This window comes from Cyprinodon variegatus, unplaced genomic scaffold, assembly GCF_000732505.1.
Source record: "Cyprinodon variegatus isolate N-32 unplaced genomic scaffold, C_variegatus-1.0 Scaffold1406, whole genome shotgun sequence".
Lineage (NCBI taxonomy): Eukaryota > Metazoa > Chordata > Actinopteri > Cyprinodontiformes > Cyprinodontidae > Cyprinodon > Cyprinodon variegatus.
Window position 1 is genome coordinate 46,034 of NW_015151859.1, and position 20,597 is coordinate 66,630.

Below are 20,597 nucleotides of genomic sequence, written 5' to 3' on the forward strand. Positions count from 1 at the left end.
ATCACAGAAACTGAGATATTTACAAAAGCATTTTACACAAACTACCAGTACCTCTGAACAGGGAAAAGATTGCACTTTACAAGACAGAGCTTGGAAATGCATTCAGGGCTTATGGGCTCAAATCTTATTTAAAAAGGAAGAACAGAGAAGCAACAATCAATCTGGGAAAGATTGTAGACTGCCAATTAGGAAAAAAACATCCTTTGATCAGTGATCAAGGCTTTGGTTCATAAAAGCAACAAAACAAAGAACACCTTCCACACAGAGTCTACATATGCATCCAGTAACATGTTCATGTTAAAACCTTTTGGACTTTACTAAGCATCTGTTAATTTTCAACAATATATTTACTATGATGGAAAATAAGATTTCTTTATTTTTCAATCAAAGTGAAAAATCTGCTTCTAAAGCATGGTATGCTGGACATCATTAGAAAATAAAAAATTAAGAAGAAATAGTTGGCCAGAACCAAAAGAAAACTAAGTATAGGTAGATATTTCTCTAATAAATGCATTTATTAAACTTTATGAGCACCAATTTAGTGTCTGGATGGATTCTATGGGACTTAAAGAGACCTAAGATAGCTGTGATCAGAGGGTCACTCACAGTTATAGAGTTTGGGAATGGTAATACTTATATAAACGTTCTTCCTTCAGGTGGAACAATTATACAAAACATCACTGCAGTGATTTCTAAACAAAACCTGAAAGTACAAATTTCTGTTTATGGTGAATTTTCTCTAAAAGTCCCCGTTTCCCCCCAAGGATGGTTAAAAATGCTTTTGATTTAGTTTTTGTTTGTTTGTTTTTTAATAATCTGAAAATACAAAGACTGACCACTTCAACTGTAAGAATATGTAGTATATTTGCTAGAGTTTAATGGTGCAATCTCTCTGCCAATGGTTGTGCTGGGTTATACATAGTGGATGGGATACTATAATTCTTCAACTTATACATTCAAACTAGTTTCATAATAAATAAGGGAAGCCAATACTAGACTTCTGGACTTGAAATACGTAAAAAAGCTGTAAAGGTCACATAAAAGCATGGTCTGTTCAGGGAGACCAACTAGCTTAAATGGACTTTAAATCAAATATCCAATGAGAATTACGCCACAGAGATAACTGACTGTTAATTGAATGTAAGTAGAGGGTATTGCTGCACAATACACCAAAACACAGTCATTGTTGCCTTATAAGTGAATGCCACATCACAATCGCCAACAATTGGTTGGATGCAGTATTAGGAGTTTATTGTTTCCATATTCAGGCATTCCGGCTTTTCATATCATTAATATATGGAGTCAGTTGGATGGAGATCAATCCCTTCACCAGATGGACATCTTTAAAAGATGAGATGCACTCATGTAAAATGGTGAGAACACTAATGGTACACTATGTCCACAAAATGAATTAATATCACAATTTCCAGCTGCAGTGCCGCACATAAAGATTTCCATAACACTTTGAAGTCCTAGAAGGGGTGAGTTTATATATATTAAAATATGGATAAATAATAATTAATAATAATTTCAGTCCTCTGTGATGAGGTGATCCATCATAATCTTTAAGCATCCAACTCTAATTCCATCCCATGATGTGTGGGTGAAACCTTTCATTTTTTATACATTTACTGAAACAATGTTTATCCCTCCAGACTTTCCTGTCATGCGTGAACCCAGAGTTCTCCAGCATGTCTATTCCAATGTGAGTCTATCATCCTGTAGTGACACAGAGGGTTAATTAAAACTGACCAAGCTCGACACTCAGCCCCCTGATTCATTTATAGCAGTTAAATAGCTAGTTTTTCTTTCTTATTAAGAGTCAGGTTCTGCACGAAAATACAAACATGACTGCACGTCAAGAATCCCACCTCAACTATATTAGACAGAGGTTGCAACCTCGATTGTAAAAAAAAGTCCTGTTGCCTAGTCTCTCAGGTGCTGCTAATCACATCTAAATAATACAAAGGAACTCCAGGGGTTTAAAACTCATTGTTTAACAGAGGTGTACACCTTTTGTTTATCTTCTCCATGGTGAATACCCCGTGCTACTGTGTCCTTGTGTCTGCCATGGCAGCACTTCAATCTGGGTAATTACAGAACAAATAGAGCGCGCATTGAGCACAACACAGAGCCTTGCTTCATGGGGATCATTTACTCTGTGGATGTGTTCCATGCCAGTTCACACTAAGTTAAAGTCTAACTTCTTGACCTCCACTGGTGTAATTAGGCATTCATGAGTATCCGTTTCCAATTAGAGACATGTAAAGCCAGGCAGAGAGCTGCAAGATGAAGCAAAGAATTCAAATGTGGAATTTGGGAGTTTCCTGAAGTCAGAATAAGGCATCGCTTTGACCCACATTCCCTCTCAAAGTAAAGATCCAAACACAACAATATTGCCACAACACTCTTTGTCCTGTTTAACCATGAGCCACCCTCACGTCCTTGGTAGATAGATCACCCTGAAGAGCATAATTAGTTCCCTGAAAAAGAAAAAACTTAGGAGAACACACAATCTAGGCCAGCGTCTCTATAGGATCCCCATCTAAATATGTTGAAGAAGAGCCCTGTGATCCTTTGGGCCATGTAGCACCAATCAAAAACTCTGTAATGTCTATAGATTCCCAGAAAGTGACAACGTCCTTTTGCATTCAACATTCTGAGCATGGCTAAAGGCACTGCCAGGTTATGGCTGACAGTCTTTAAATGTTTTAAATATTCCCTATGATTGATGTATAATAGAAAAGGCTAAGGAAGAAAAAAGAATTATACGGAAAGTAAAAATAAAAACAGTATTTGGTAGGTTGTTTCATAGAAAGGAAAATCAACTAAGAGATGTGAGTCTCTCTGGCATAGTTTGTAAAAATCCTAGGATATTCAGTCCAAACCGATATAGACAGATGTAGTTTTAATTAAAAGAAAAAAAAACTCTTCCCTGCAGTTTATAATTTTGAAAAAAAATACCAAGGTAAGAGGAGACTGTGGCTAACAGTTCAAATGCAAACCTCATCCTGGCTGAGGAAACCAGGGAACATCATGAAGCTGGGCCAGAGAGTCAGGCATTGAGGGAGCAGGGGGGTTGCTTTAGAGGAATATTTTAGCGATGTTATAACATTATCATTATTAGAGTTGAAAAACATCCTTAGCTTATACAAATCTGTGAAAACCGTACCAAAACAGGTTACTTGGACAGTGTTACTACCCCCTAATCTTGGTCTGGTCCAAACAAGAAACACTGGAGACGCTTGCCTCGGGGAAGTGTTGGCCGAAGGGAAGAGTGTTCGCCTAGTGGGTTAGAGCGGTGCGCTTGTGCTCTGAGAAGGTTGTAAGTACCCAGTTAGAATCCCACAGCCTCCACTCTGGGTTCGTGAGCAAGACCATTAACCCCCCCAGGTGACGCACAATGGCAGCCCACTGCTCCCCAAGTGATTGGGTTAAATGCAGAGGTAAATACCTCCAATGTGAGATCAATAAAGTTAAATTATTGTACACCCAGAGCTCACTGGAGGTACTAAAGTATGTTCTAGAACACCTTGGGGAAAGGGAAGCTGAGGTTTCCCACTTGATCTATTACCTTTATCTGGGATAAGCTTGTAAAGCTCCTCTTGCTATCCATTGAAATTATAGGCTACAGCTGAAGAAGAATAACCTTTTACATGTTTATGGTTTTAGGGTTGTGGACAACCCTGATATGTCCTGAGCATCATTTTCTGCATCAGATCTGTGCAATAGATCAGCAAGGCTCCCTGGAGTCCATTTTGGTTAAACTGCAACCTAATGAGGGACAATTGTGAAGTGAAAGACAAGCAATAGATTACCTATTATTCCAAGACATCTTGAAAGGACAAGTTGCCACATGCCTGTATGGAAGGATACATTCCTCCAACAATTGTGAGATTTCTCCATTGTTGCCTTTATCTGAGTCCGTAGAGAGCAGATAATTGTTTTCTGAATAAAACTCTTGGCTTCTAAAGTTTGATTAATGATCTATTCATTTCTGCTGACAGCAAGAAAAACTGCAGCTAGGTTCTCTTCAATGAAAGGAGGTGAAGCTGAAACCAGGGGAATCCTCACATAAGAATCCAAACGTCCTCTGAGCGATCCCCATCAAATAAATCCATCAGTAAAATAGGACTCAGTCATGCATGATGTTTCCTATTCCAATTAGGAGTTTCCTTGCTGTTGTTGGCTGGACTGGTTTCATCTCTCCTGCTGCTTTTAGAAAAGTGGTGAATTTTCTCCCTCAGGCTTGAAATCTGTCATGTTATATCAGTTAGAGGTCCTGCAATATTAAGGAAGTTGTAGAAGTTAATGGTTACTCTATCTATCTAAGAAACAACAGAGGCAATGTACGTAAAGATAATTCATATCAGTTTAACTTATTGGAAATTTGAAGAATAATGACGGTATAACAAATTTATTTTGTTTATTATCAGACAAAATAAATGTAATAAAATATAAATTTCTGTCCTTATTAATGTATGTGTTGTTTATCTTTCCTCCAAGAATAACCAAGGTGAAATAATATACATAAAACTTTAGAACAAATGAAGTTGTTAATTTTACCTCATCTAGATGTTAAAAGTGCAAAAAAAAAACTGACTTAAAAAAGTATAATATTTAATAAATTGATGGGCCTCAATTAAGGAAATGGGTTTTGCTGCTATTAATCTGTAAATTACTGTCTGTATTTTTAAGGCTAAACTCTTAGCAAGTAGAGTCAGTGTCTCTATACTTGGCAAACATCGATCCCTCTCTTGTGCTTTTATTATTTCACATAAACTTGGGTAAACAAGGGTACAAGCAATCAATACTTCCTGAAGCAGAGGTCAACCGCACCCTTCTCCTGCTCATTAGCTGCATGTTCAGGCAGACCTGATATTCTGCAGGACAAAAATCTCATTGTGACGAATTGCAGGGCGGCCACTTCAGTTTTCAGGTCTATGACCTTCAAATATTGGCAGATAAATCCAACAGGCGCCTATAACGGGGCCTTTCGAAAAGAGGCACAACTCAAATTAAGTCTTTTATCGATTAACTAAACAACATCAAATCATTAAAATGTAAATTTTTTTAATACAAATAAAAATAAGGACTTAAATATGTTTGCGAAAAGTGTAAAATAATTGCAAACCTACTGATTGAATCATTTCATGTAGCCTGCTTCTACATACGAGTTTATTTTTATTTGGAGTTAGCAGGCAGGGCTGTCAGTGCTCTCTTCAATGTGAATGGTAAATCTTTAATAAATATCATTTTTTAAAAAGGAAAAGAAAACCATAAATACCAGACTAAAAATAACAGATCTGTGCATAGCTGGTTTAATGACTGACCTTCAATTTAAATTAATGCATTTAGCACATATATTACGGATGATGAAGTCACTCAAATATTATAATTGTTCAGATTATTCAAAATCATATTAATTTTAGTTTTACGACAACGTAGGACATTTAGCACTCTATACATGCACAGCCTTTATAATTATTTATATTAGCTCCAAAGGTTTCAAGTTTAGGGCTCATGTGGATCAATGCCCTAATCCTTAATTTCTTTTTTTTTAGATGAATTTTTACAAATTGTTCGATATATATATAAATTTTTTTTTTCCCAAATGCTCAAAGAACAGAGACGTTTTACATGTTTTATTTGGGGACAGATTTCCAAATATCCTAGTAATGAGGCCAATCTCCTGTCTAAACGACATAAAGGGGGGGCGGCTGATGACCTTCAGGTTGTAGCCGCTGGCTCACCTGCCCTCCCAGCAGAGGCTCCAAACAGCCTGGTGAGAAAGTGGGTAACCAAGCGTTGCTTCCATCCATCATCACATTACACACACTGGCCCAGTTTAATGTCCTTTTCAGACTTGACTGGAGACACGCTGGGCCACACAGAAACAAGGGAAGCAGCTAATTAGATTGTGCCAATGGCTGAGGTTCACCAGTCGTTTAACACTTTAAGGGTGAAACCTTCCAGAGTGCTAATGAGGCCTTTGTCCATCACTCTAGTCTTTTTTTTTTACTATATGGCAACATGGCTTCAATAATCAGATACCATCATCCAGTTTGCATATAAAAGATTAACACATTAATTGTATCATACATTCATGGAGTACCTTCTTCCACACTCACTAAATAAAGCCCAGTAACCTGAGCTATCGTAACCCAAGATGATTCCTTTGACTACAGAGCAAACAGCTGGTGTGTGAGAAAGGGTATCATGCCGAGCAGGTGCTGTAATGTGATGGGCTGAGGGAGAGCGGGGAAATTAGGGGGGGAAAAAAACACAGGAGAAGCAGGACAAACAGAAGCCAGGAGATCTAGCAGGGACTGAGAGGGAGAGAGGAGGGAGGTTTTTCTATCGGCTCAGACAAAGTGGATCAGAATTGCTTTGTTTTCTGGAAGAAAAAAAGCTTTGAAGGGATGAAATTCATCTCTTTATACGCAGGAGGTAGAAAAGTTCTGCTTAACGTGTTAAAAAAAAAAATGCAATGTCATTGAAAAAAAAAGAAAAGCAATACTCTAGGTTATCAGATGTTTGCAAAAAATGTAATTTCAAGGCCCTGAACAAGTCAAGCTGGTCCAATCAATATCAGTCCAATTTCATTTCAGCTCATCTATCAAATCTAATCCATTACTTTCTTATAAAGTCAATTTCAGACCCAATAAAGAATAATTATATCAGATTTACACAAAAGAAAAAACAGATAAATGTTGTTAATTCTTTAATGCTAATTAATAGAAATCAGCAATCTTCCATTCTGCTTAAGCACTTGGTGACTGCAAGAAGAAGCCTGCAGCATAACCTGGTTATATAAACCCAACAAAAAAATTCATATAGAAATAGACCACATAGAAAGCACACAGAGAACAAGCGCACAAAATTAGCAATATCTTTGCTAATGCTCAAGTAAAGGAAAGACAAATTAAGAAACTAAAACACTGAGCCAGGGGTACTTTCTATGGAAAACACATAGGTAATGATCATTTCAATGCCTCTCCATTAGAGATCATAAACGTATCTGTTGTTTTTAATTAAACTTTTTGAATCCCTGTCCACCTGATGGTAACGACTGAAATCTGTAGAAGGAACAGGTGTTGCCAAAATGCTTATCTAGTTACCGTGTCCCACTAACTGCAGAGGATCTCAGTTACTTTAAGAAACAGGGTTTTTAAAAAAGAGGCAGGACAGAAATTCTGCATTGTGTGAATACGTTTTTAAAGCCACTTTAGAGAACAACGCTAACCTTGGACCTGATCAACATATCTTTGCAGTCACAGCTTAGCCATGCACACTGCTCACATCTGTCCACCTGCATCAAGAAAACAACTGTGTCACCCTATCAAGAGCATCTGCACACAAAGCAAATACCGTACCAACTTCAATCGTTTCCTTTGAACTCTCATTCAGCTGCTGACTGCAAACCATGCTTAAAATGAAGTTTAAAGATATTTCACTAATGAGAATGTTGAGAATGGTTAATTTTTTATTGAAAAGCTGTTTAAATGTGCTTAAAGTTTACTTTCTGTTTTAATAGCAGTTTGATAAAACATGAGACTTCTGGGAAACAGATCCAGATTTTTTCATTAGATGATCATCCAGCAAATATGAACCTAAACCTTTACAGTCTGGAGAATAAACATCGACACTTTTCATGTACATTGGAATAAACAAATTATTGAACCATGTTAATCGTTTCTATACAGTAAAGCAGCAGAAACGCTGATTAGGTTTTTTCTGGATGATACAGATTTTTCTACATTTTTAGACAGATTGGGACCAATTATCCTTCTTTTTCTAAATAGAATAACATAAGAAACAAATGTCCAGCACTTTTCTTGTAATGGGTTTGTGTTATGAAACAGAAATGATTATTACAATGATCAATTTAAAAAATGTCACTGTCTGAGGTTGATTGTGATATATTAGAGTGATACTATTTATTTCACTTAACTAGTATTATTAAAACCAATCTTTGACCTCATTAGAAGGTTTCGCTTTATTTCACATAGGAGACACATAAAGCAGTAGTTTCTCTTCGACAATGCGGGTGGCTAAACACTATTTTTCCTTTACTGCCTCATCTTAAAAAAAAACAAAAACAAAAATACTTCTCTAGGTCAACAAGATAAAACAAAGCCATTCTGCATGTATGTGTATATATATATATATATATATATATATATATATATATATATATATATATATATATATATGGTGGAATAAATCAAACCTTCCCTCCTTCCTGCCTCTCTCAGCTGTGCTTCTGGCTCTGTCTGTTCTTTGGTATCATGGGTTGATCTAACCTGTCGGCTGTGGGAACCCCCTGCTGTCAGACTGAGTCCAACAGGCTGACATCAGTTTGATACACGGGGCTCATGACACTTGGAATAGATTAATCAGTAATTACTCTAACAGTTCTTTGCAATGTTCATATTCCAGTTAGAAGAATAATACAGAGAAATATTCACCTGGAGTAAATGTGCTTTACTTACTTCTTTGATATTTACATTTCTGCATCCTTTGCCACCCGAAGTGTCGAAGAGAAACTACTGCTTTATTCTTGTACACCCTTTGTCTCATACTTGCAAAGACCATACAAGCTACCAACACATAATGGAGGAAATGATACTGATTAGGACCCACATATCTATTTACAGACATGAAGAGATATTTTATAAAACCTGTAAAAGACTTATCAGCTCCACTGTCCCAATCCATCCAGTTTAATCTAACTGCACTATAATGAAGGTTACGTTTTAACCAGCATTGTTATTTCCTGGTGTGAAAACTATTAGTATATAATAAACAGCAGCAAAGACACAGGCTGTGTTACGGGCTTGAAAGGAATATCTGTTCGGTAAATGACTCGCTTTGTAACCATCAACCTGTGCCTGAAATACTGCCCGATCACTTTGCCAGCAAATAGTGTGGGTCAGCTTTCTCTTCCACTCAGAGAAACTCCCTCTGTGCATGGTGAGACTTTCTCTGCGCGTTACCTGAACCGACCAAAGAGATCAGAACTCTACTCTCAAAGAGAAAGTAATGCATCATCGAAAAAGACATTTCTACGTGTTTTTCAAACCACCACTCCAGAACTTTTAGCTCAGATGTGGATCGAATAACAGAATCAAGTAATAAATGCACTAAATTCCGCATAAGAGATAATTCTACTGAGGTCAGAGGATGGATGGATGGATGGATGGATGGATGGATGGATGGATGGATGGATGGATCAGAGAAAAATAGCTTTAAACTGTTTTTAATTGGGTCCTTGCAGCTGTCAACTATCCCGCTGAGCCAAAATGACCCTAACCGTGAAATCCCGTCACTGGATCACATCAAAGTTTTTATAAGCCCATCTACCATATATGGTGTCTTAAACGGGGTCAGTAACCACTTTGTTTGCAAAGGGTGGAGTACATTAATGAAACCGTCAAGCTGGACGACGGGCTTATCAATCACTCAGCTACCTTATCACCTTCAGCAGATCCACAAAGCTTACCCTCACTCTCTTATCAGGCTAATCCGGCTAACTCCAGCACCGACTCTGTGAGCACAGCGGGAATAAATTAGTTTACTGCAACTCTGATTGGATTAAGACCAAGAAGTGAGCCCTGACCCTGTGACTCCGGCAGCTAAAGGCACTGGGCGCTCAGCTTTGATAAACAAGGCGGTTTAAGAGAAAACAAATCGAGGAAATGCATCATGAGCTGTTCCCCTGAAAAAAAATGAACATAAGATTGTCAGTTATATTTGAATAATACAGCTTTGAATGCTTATGCAATGAAAATAACTCCTAAATGTCAAAATGAGGGATTTTAAATGACAGCTGACTTAATAGAAATCTAGAGCAGAAGTCTCTGGAGTCCTTTGTCTGCTCTCCATCAGAACCATCATGGCTGAAACTGCTTTACAATATGAGCAGCATTCAGAGAAACTAACTACACACTCCAGGACAACTGTTTACTCATCCCTCTGTGTTTTTATAAGTACAGATGTGGAAACCGAGATTTCCTACTCCAGTTGGGAAGTCCCAGATGAATACAGATGCTTAGCTGTCACAAATTGACAGACCTGCAATAAAGAAGCAATGACAGCAACACTTCAATAGACTAAAGAGTCACTCTAGGAAAGAGAAACAAAACTGTAATATGAGGAGAGTGAAAGGAAATGAAAACTTTAAAATGCTGCCAAGCTAAGCAGCAGAGTCACTGATGGTTTAAATAGAACACATGGAAGACACAGTTATACCTCTCAGACTTGGACTAATCATGCGTAAAATTGTGACATCCTACTTAGTACAGAGTGAGATCAGGCAGTTCACAGGCTAATGAAATACGAGGACTTCCTGGAGGGGATTTGTTGAAGATGGTAGAAAAAAATATCTAAAGCGATGCTTTATTGAGCTTAGCTCTATCTGATACCCTTAGATCCCAATGCAGAACGGGACGGTATGAGAATCCGACAACATGATAACGCTCGGTAAATAGCTTTGACATATCACTGGCTAGGGGCTTTTAATTTGAAATAAAAAGCACAAAAAACTGCTACTCCTGCAAAAAAATTTAAAAAAATCATAAAACATAATTTAGCCTCATTTCTAAAAACAGTTGCACTTATTTTGATTTAGTAGGATAAATTTTGATAAATCCACTTGATTGAGTAATTTTTTTAACTAAAAATGGACCAAATATTTAAATTTTTACTATTTTTTTTCCCTCTCTAATATACAAAATAACATTATAAGTATGACAAAAAAACAATAGTAATTATAAATGGCAACAACTTCCTAAAATGCCTAAATAAGAATAATGGGTTTTAGTTTCCGCACCATGCTTATCTGTGCTTTTCACAACCAGCCAAACACTTCTTCTTGCAACCAAAGGAATGGCGTAAGAGCCTTGTTCCAGCCAGCTTGAATGGCAGTATGAGGTAAGTGACGGTGACTCTTCATGTTTTCTAACAAATGGAAATATTTCATAAAACAGAATACGTCTGTATTACAACTTGGGGAAAAAAGTGAAGCTACCTATTTTCAGCCAGCTGGGCTGCTGTGTGCAGCAAGTGGCAGGGAGGGAAAAGAATCAAAACATCCAGAACACTGATTGATCAAGTTTTGGTGTTTAAAATAGATTTATGTAATCAAATTAGTCTTTTCTTGAAAAGAAATGGATGGGAAAGTCTCATAGCCTTCTTTCATCCAGCTGACTGGTGGTGTGCAGCGGCGGCAAGGGGAGGCGCCGGTACTCGAGTTGAGGGGGGATGAGGAAGGATGGCATCCCCCTTCTTAAAAAAAAATCTTAAAAATCATCCCTCTTCTTAAATGACCATCCCCTGTGACATTTTATCACTGAGTATGTAAAGTGTCTTCTATATATGAACGATAATGGAAATAATATTGCCCTTTCGACATTTGGCGGGCTGTGTAGCTGTAGGGGCAGTGATAGCCATGCCAGTCCAGGGACTGATTGCAGTTCTATGGTAAGGTCCATTGATCAATGTCAATGACCGGCGAACCTGACATGTAACAATCACCCCATGCATATTGCTTTAGATTAATATACTATATAAATGAGGCAATGTCTGCTTCCAAAAAAAAAAAAAATCCACCATCCCCCTTTTTTTATTTTTATTTTTTTTTACAACTAGACTACTGGGCGGCACTGTAGTGTTAAGTCAGTCAGAGAAATCTTAAGTCATTTCAGCAACTTTTTTGAAACTCCATTAGAAGAAATGTAAACTTAAAAAAACATGGTGTGATGGAGAATGAATTGAAAATTTGGAGGGTGGGAAAAACTCCAATAACCTCCATGTTGATACAAATGCCCACATTGTCCCTAAATAAAAAACTGTAGAAGTCACATGTCTGATCAAAGTACATTTATCCATTTATAGGATGTAGAGTAGTGTTATGACAACCACCTGCTCCAGCCTCCCTTCTTTACAGATAAAGGCTCTGTGGACATTTTTGACTGAATCTAAAATTCCTAAATGAATAAACAAACGCAAATTTCTAAATAAATCTAGAAAGGACTGTAAGCTCCATGCTTGCAACACTTCCCTCAAATCTTTTACTTTCAAATTGATTTTCCTGTTGCACCTTTAACCCCAGAGGCTGTAAAAAACCTCACCAATAGAGTAACAAGCCACTGTTCCTTGATCACAATGATCTTCCTTTTCTATTATGGATCATGGTGAAGCTGCAAGTGCACCCACATCCACACAGTGTCCAGGACCTGCATGAGGTTGCAGGAAAGCCCAGGATCTCCCAGCAGAGCGGGGAAACACCCAGGGAGGGGAGAAAGCAGCCAGCAGAGTCTGACATCATCCAAGTGCGGGCCATGTTCATGCGACGCTTCAGATTCATGCGTGTACGCACAGTTTCTCCCCTCACAATGACGCAAACCCACGCACAGATGTGTAGTTTTCTCCTTTGGGTCATTATCCGGAGTTTCTGCTGCACCATCGGCGCTGCAGTTCACACAGATTGGACCATAAAACCAACCCTGTAACCCACTTCCAACCTAGTATGGCATCTAAAGCACATATGACAGCCAGACGTGGCCGTGCGTAATCACACCATCCACACATCGCACTGCAGATGCCGAGAATTTATCCAAAAATCTTCAACCTCATTCAGCGGTAGTAGGATTTGGTTGTGAAGTTCAACGGGGATTAAGCTGGGATATCTGGAGGCTTGAGTGGAACTGCAGAGAGTCTGGGTTTGGTGTAGTAAACGGGGCAGAACCAGCGGGGTGTCGCTTAAAAAAACTGCAATGCCTCCTGTCAAAACCGCGCGTCCCGGGGAGGATTGTTAACGCAGCAACAGCGGGCGGTTGACTCATCTTCAGCCTCACCTTTTTTTTCCGAGGGGAGAGAAATCAAGAGGAAGAAAGACAGCAGCGGAAAATCTTCAGGCTAGTTAGCTCTACTTCCTTAGCAAACCCCCCCCTAACCCAGCCAGCCAGCCATCCAGCCAAGCAGCGCTGCTTCTCTGGGTCCTTCTCTCCAGCCCCAACATTTCCGCACAGCCCTCCCTGCGCGTCCTGGGACTTACCGCTCTTATATGCCGCTGGTGCCGCTGTGAAGGCGAGACAAGTACAGGGAGGCTGCCGGCCGCCGCTCCGCTGCTCCGGGACAACAGGAGGACCGATCTGCACACTTTCGCAGCCATCTCTGTAGTAGTAAAAAAAAAAAAAAAAAAAAAAAAAAAAAAAAAAAAAAGGAACCCTCACCGGGTAGGAGATTGCTGCGGGCGGACCGAGACGCACAGGAGGGAAGAGGGAGGGTGGTAGGCGGGGTACGGGGCTGGACTTTCTGCAAACACATGCCCAGTGTTACACCAGTAAGCAGAGATTAAACAAAACTCTGACTGGAAACTCATTCTTAAAAAAAAAAAAAAAAAAAAATTAATAAATAATGAAACAAATATTTATGCAATCTAACATTCAGCAGCATTAACTCTGAAGAAATTAAACACCTTTATAAAAACCCTATATTTGCTGTAAAGCTTCTAATGATAATGAAGCAGATGTGATTCCAGTTGTTTATACATAAAATAGGTTTAGTGAGTTTTAGATAATCCTGTTGAATGGGGATATTCAGAACAAAAATAGGCTGGTGTTTTTAATTGGATAATGTCTTATTTGTAAAACCAGAAATGGAGAAAGGGAATCCCTCTCCAGCAGAGATGGGAAGTAACGAAGTACAAATACTTCGTTACTGTACTCAAGTAGATTTTTCTGATATTTTTACTTTACTTTACTACTTATTTTTATGGCGACTTTTTACTTCTACTCCTTACATTTTTACACAAATATCTGTACTTTCTACTCCTTACATTTTAAAAAATTGGCTCGTTACTTTAGTTTTGAATCATTTCAATGGAGTTACCGTTATTATTTTTCACGTCATCAATACCAAATTCAATCTAATTGGATGAGAATATATGTTGCATTTGACGCACCACTACAAGATGAATCGACAGATTCGGCGGTATTCATTAGCGGCAAATCATTGCAGCTTGGTGGCGGCGGCGTTAGCATAGTAGAATGGACGACGAGATGATTGAAAATGAACACAACGGAGATCTAGTCCTATTGGCAGACATCCATTTAAAATGTAGGCAACGGCATGAAAAAAGTCGTTTCTACTTTTACTTTTATAAGTAAATTTACAAGCCTTTACTTTGTTACTTTTACTTGAGTAAAGAAGTTTTATCAGTACTTCCACTTTTACCAGAGTATTTTTTAACACAAGTATCTTTACTTTTACTCAAGTACAGAAAGTGAGTACTTTTGCCATCTCTGCTCTCCAGCAGCCTTTAAGGTATAGAGCAGGTATCCCCATCCTCGGTTCTCGAGGCCCGCTGTCCGGCAGGTTTTAGAGGTTTCCTTGCTCCAGCACAGCGGATTTTAATTGAGAGCTGATTAACAGGCTTTTGGTCTACTGCAATCATTATAATCAGCTGTGCTAAAGCAGGGAAACCTCTAAAACCTGCAGGACAGCGGGCCTCGAGGACCGAGGTTGGGGATGCCTGGTACTGAGGACGATCTATTCTATTTCCTGGTGGATCATCATAATAAGTGGTCTTCCTAATTGTCAATCATTCCGGTGATATGTTTACGTAAGGGCGACCTACGTGCTTGCCCCCAGTTAGCTTTTTCTGCACATGCGCCCTTTCAGGCATATATTTGTGATGAGCTACTGTTTAAGCCGGTTAATGAAGCTCACCGCGTTTTTTTTTTTAAATGGCCGAGTGTCGTAAGAGAAAAAGTGTAAGAATAAAAGAAAGGTCTCAGAAGAGGCAAAGCATTATGGGATTTACTGTCACAGTGGCCCACTGTCACCATTGGATGCCGCTACCCGACAGCAGCGATTAATAACAATGAAGGCGCAGGCACCATGCGGAGGAGGAGGAGGAGTTACCTAACCAACAGAGAGTAAAAAGCAGTGATCATTTGTCCAAATGGTCAGTTAACTGAGTTTGCCATAAAGTCCACTATATAGTCCCCGCTTTATAAAGTGATTGAGGGATTTAGGGGTTAGGGCGGACGTTGGGACACGGTAAGCTTGTATGAGCGATGAGAACAGCAACTTTTCAACAGAGCGTGCATGAGGAGTAATTGAAGGCGTTCCCTCCCGGGAGCCGGTACACGGTTGTGCATGTGCTTTTTTTTTTTTTTTCCAAGTAGAGAGACTTTTCAAAAATTCTCCACAATACCTTTAAGTGCATTGCTCAGGTTTGCACTGACATGTAGCACAGGATCAATAACAAAACATCTCCACTGAGCTATAATAATCTAACCAAATTCTTTAACCTCTCCTTTTTTCTTTTTGTTTACCAGTCTCCTATAATGTATGAACCGGTGACATGTGATATACCCCGGGGTTTAGAAATCTGACTGCCTCCTTTCTGTTTGTTTAGATGGTTTCCCTTGGCAACCTTACACTCAGATGCTGCAGTGTGTATTAATTAACAATGTCAAATGATATGTGGATCAGTAAATCCAAAAAAGTGAGGATTTTAGAAAGCTCACTGCAACAGCAATGCTTATTATGGATTAGTAAGTAGAAGGCTTTTTTTCCTAATGATGACTGTGATAGACTAATTGCAATACTGGACTAATAGCAAATAGGAAAATAATTATAAAAACTGGCCAAGTCAGGTGATTCTAGAAGCGAGTTTATATCTAGTGAAGTTAATTCATTTTGACAGCTTTCCAAAGTAGCTTTAAACTGTTTAAACCCTTATTGTCTGAGTTTAATGTAGAGATGTCTATTTTTAAGATCTACGTTGCCACAGGATGATACATGCAAAGAATCATGAATGATTTGCTGTCAATAGCCAGAGAATCCTTTCGGCTGTCTAAAAATAGCCTGTCCTTCAAGTAGCTCGTGACTACGCTGTGCTCCACAGACAATCCGACTGGATCAGATCTAAGATATTCATGGCATTGAAACTGAAACTTTAAAATCAGTGTTTTTAAAAAAACAAGCAATGGCACGGAAGGTGTTTTTTTTTCTATTGTTTGTTTTTTATATAGAAACAGTGAACCCTTGCAAAAGCTGATAATGATAGTGGTACGAGGTTTTCCTGGAAAAACAAATAGCAAGGAGGCACCCCTCTGAGGAATTTGTATTGCCTAACCTGGACCAAGCCTGCCATAACGTCTTCCTCTGACACACCTGTGTTGGTCGAAGGAGAAACCTGACGCCACAATAACTCTTAGAGTAAACGTGTTGAGAAACTTTTAGGTTACCAATTTGTGTGATAACATGGATTCCTTATTATTACAATATTTATTAATATTACGTGTAATTTATTCTTAAGACAATGCAATATACCTAAAGATGGAGTCAATTAAAGGCTAACAGGGTTATGGTTATCTTGGTGTTGATTGTAATTCTGCTTTGTTTTTGTTTTTTCTTGCCATAACATAGTTACGTGTAATTTTTCCTAAACTCATCCCAATCCCCTCTTTTCCTTTAACAGTGCAAAGCATTTGATCCTTGTGGGAAATGCTATTTAAATGCAAATTCCCAGCCAAGGACAGCAACCCACTCAAGACTAGGGCTGCATTGGTTCAGAAAGTGAAAATCTCTGTGGGTTACCTGGCACACATACACCTTTTACAGTGCATATTAAACATGTTTAATGAATGCAGGCTTGGTTTGATTCAGCACAACATGCAACATCTAGCATACTAGGAAAGGTTTTCCAAAACACAAATTGTGAAAGTGCTCAATAGTTATTTATTTTATTCAATCATTTCATAACTTTCTAGTTTTTATTTATTTTTAATAGATTTTTGTGGTATTAAATGTGACCATCTGCCATGGGATACTCCTTAAAACTATCAGTAACATTATTATTATAAAGCATAATTTTAATATCTTATCACCTGTTATTTAAACTAGTGGAAGAGATTCAGCCCAGTCTTATCAGGTGGTTGTATTTTTCAAAATGAAAAGAATTGTAAAGCCGTCCGGTCTAATTAGAAATCATTAATCACATTCTTAGCTATATATGGGTTGGAGACCCATCTTATCTGAGCGGTGTTCAAAAGTGGAAAAAAAAGAAAATGTAATTCATACCTAAAGTTTAGTAGAGATCATAACCTAGAGAGGCACAAGTTCTTTTAAACCTTTTCTAAGTGCTTTACTCTAACAGCCTAATTTAAAGTCATAGAGATATTTTCACTTTGATTTTGAGATTTCACAAAGAGGAATTCTTTATAAAGTGAAGAACATTATGGACAAAAGTGAGCATCCTCTTCAGAAGAGTGTCTTCAGTCAGAGGGTTCTAAAATCCGACGCAAGACAGACCGATACAGAAGATCCTTCCTGTCAACAGCTATCAACACCAACAACACCTTTTTAAAAAATAACGTATGTGTTATTGCAACATTCAATTTCCCTTTGGGATTCATCAAGTATTATTTAATCAAATTTGAATTGCATTGAAAATGAATTTACATTAACAATTGCTTTAAAGTGTTTAGGGCCGCAACAATTGAGATCCAATGCAATTCAAGTTGGCTAAATCTGCTGTTGGAGATAGATTCTTTAAGTTAAATGTTTCCCCAATTTTAAAGCAATGACTCTACAATATGGTATAATCTCTTTTTTTTTTTATCCTTCTCTACTGGCATATTAAGGTTTAACAACAAGATGAAGTCATGGTGTAAGGAGAAAATTTGAGAACAAGATTAGGTGTGTAGGTAGGTTTGCATGTCTGCTTGTGCTTGCACAGGTTCATGCATGACTGAAACAGGGCTAAGCCTATAGTCTAACAGAAAAGGCAATCCCTAGCAGTGCGTCATTTCTGTTTCAACCAATTGGTTTGTTCTGTAAACTTGGTCTGAATAAGGAAGGGTGTCTTCCTTTTTTATGAAGCCCTACAGACTATGCAGAAATATGGCCCAGCTTTTGTCTACAAGTTATGTTTTGTCTTTCACCTCTTTACAAAGCAAGTTTGTGGATCAAGTTACACCAGTTTTCAACAGCCAAATATGATTAACTGGGAAAACACGTGCTGTTGCTGCAGAGACCCACAGGTTCCCTTATGTTGCTTTTCCAAGTAGCTGAATCAGTCACAGAGACGGCGACACTGTTCCTGATGAAAAAGAGTCACCAAAAACGCTCTGGGCTTTAGCAGGTTTGCTTTATCTTCTGTTCCAAGTTTGCACTGCCATAATGCTATAACAGCATGACCTTAATCAGCCAGCCTTTCTCTGGTAGCCACTCTAACACAGGAGTAGAAAACTAAAAACCTTACATTTACAACTCATTAACCTTCAACTAAAATGAGCAAATGTTAAATTGGATTCTTTGGTTGAGGAATGAATGAACCTATGTAACTTTTTAAGCCTAAGACATAAATCCTGAAACAAAATCTGCCTTGGATGGTGGATTCACTAAATATGTGTTTATATCATCAAGCCTCATAATCAACTTCTCTACTCTATATCTGTGGAGATCTGAAATAAGGAAATGAGGATTTGATCGTTTCTTCTAACTTTAGAGAGAGTATATTTTTTAGCCTCACAGGGGAAGCTCATACTGTACCTGCAGTTTATACCTCATTGGATTTAAGAGTAGCAGTGTAGGTTTTGTCTTGGACATGAAACTCTGGACCACATTTTTGCCCAGAACAATTGTTTAGGGTAGCATACGATAGTAGTACATCTGATTCATATGATTTGGGTGGATTTGGATAAGATTTATATAATATCCCTGAAGGAAAATTCTGGGCATGAAGCTATACTTGTTCCCAGGACAGGTTGTACTCCTTCAAGGCTGCCCCTGTTGCTTAATGGTTGCTCAGGTTATACAGCAGGACAATGATTTGAAGCAAACCAGGAAGTCCATCTCTCAATGGCTCAATTCAAACAAAAAGAAGGTGTTGGAATGGCACAGTTAAGTTCTGCTGGAAATGCTTTGATTTGAGCCTAAACAGGCCCTTTATACTGCAAAACCATCCAATCTGGCAGAATTAAAAGCAGGTCTGTGAAGACAAGCAAGCCAACATCCCCTCAGAGCAATGTGGGGCTGAGAATCTCTTTGCATCACCCAAAATGGAGAGTAATGATGAGGAATTGGACGCATTCAGATCCTTTTGTTGAGGACCTAATTACTTGAAGTTGCTTCGTGAATAAATCATAAAAAATTATTTTCCAAAGCCTTGCTTTGAAATTTTGATAACATATAATTACCCTTGTATTCTGTATACGTTTAATATAGGACTGATATAAATTGAATGTGAATAAGACAAAAGGCTCAGAATATGTGAAACACTCTCAGCAAAAAGAGTCTCACTGAGAATATTATTGTTGTGACTTTATACCTATTAATAGTTGAAATTTAAAAGCGGACAATGAAATATTTTTTTTCGCTCGTGATGAATAGCTTTACGTTAATGAATCCTGCAGTGGTTGAGCTATAGTTTAGTGTCTCGATTATTAATCTAAGCATTGCATTGATTAGAGCGAGGGCCAGACTGACTAAACATGCTATAGCAGGAAAAAGACTAAGATTATTACTTAATGCAATGCTGCAGAATATGTAAATGTTTTGGTTTTAACACATTATTTAAAGATAGTCTGCGAAGCCAGTAAGTTCAGTTGTGCTGTAGAAGTCATGCGATAAGACAATAAATAAAACTGTACAGCAATCTGTCATATTTTTAATACCCCTGACATTTCTGACTATTTGGTGTTGGGCATAGCTGTCTTGATAGAGCAATAATTATAGACAGTGATTCATTCAGGAAGGGATTCTATTATATTTCCCCTATATATTATGAATCCAAAAAGATTTAGGATTTGGCTCCGTTTTCCCCAGAATAGAGCTTATTCATCAATCTATGGCCATTAAACTTCATGGAGCTGTGCACCAGGACCCCAAACGGCCCCTAATAAATGTTATGATCTGATACATTAGAGTAATTTAAAACTACTGCATTCCAGGCCATGCAGGCAAATCTAACAAAGTGACACTAAATTAAATCCATTGTTCTAACCTCCAGGCTACACAATTCACAACACAAAATTTGTTTTTCCATAGATCTGGTAATGTGAAGTTTCTGCTGTAATATGCATGTTAAAACATACTGTTAAAAAAGATGTTAACAATCTGAAGAAACATAATGTTTCTTCAGATTTTATTATGTTTTTAACTTCTTCGGATACCTCTTCAGGAAAGCATTCCAAAAGCATCTCACAATAGTTTCCAATAATTTTAGCCAGTTTCTCCTGCTGTAACATGTCAGGTTTGTGGGTCGAACTCTGCAGCTCTGCCTACAAATTTTCTATTTTAATCAACCTGTAACCAATTCGGAGCTTTGATTAGGTCATTGTCCTTTTTGGATTTCCATCTTGATATGATGATGAGCACCTTTCCCCACCATGACACCATCACCGCTTGTTGTTTTCTGATTCATACAAAAGAAGTGAAATAGAAATTTTTGGAGGTATAAGACTTTAGTGTATATGAAGAAATACTCTTGATTCATGTGATTTAAATAAGGCGAATTTTAGAGAAAGCAACAAATTTAATTATTCTTGTATTTAACAAACAGAACTAATTTTGGG

General features: G+C 38.1%; 1 protein-coding gene across 1 annotated transcript in view; it reads right to left on the minus strand.

Annotated features, from left to right (window-relative positions):
* Nucleotides 1–13,245, minus strand: part of LOC107103260 (calcium uniporter protein, mitochondrial-like) — a gene marked incomplete at its 3' end in the record, with an annotated part of 57,432 nt that extends 44,187 nt beyond the window's left edge. The window contains exon 1 of the mRNA XM_015402886.1: nucleotides 13,061–13,245. Within this exon, the coding sequence (XP_015258372.1) occupies nucleotides 13,061–13,177 (117 nt within the window). The remainder of the gene's footprint in view (nucleotides 1–13,060) is intronic.
* Between the last annotated feature and the right edge of the window lie 7,352 nt (nucleotides 13,246–20,597).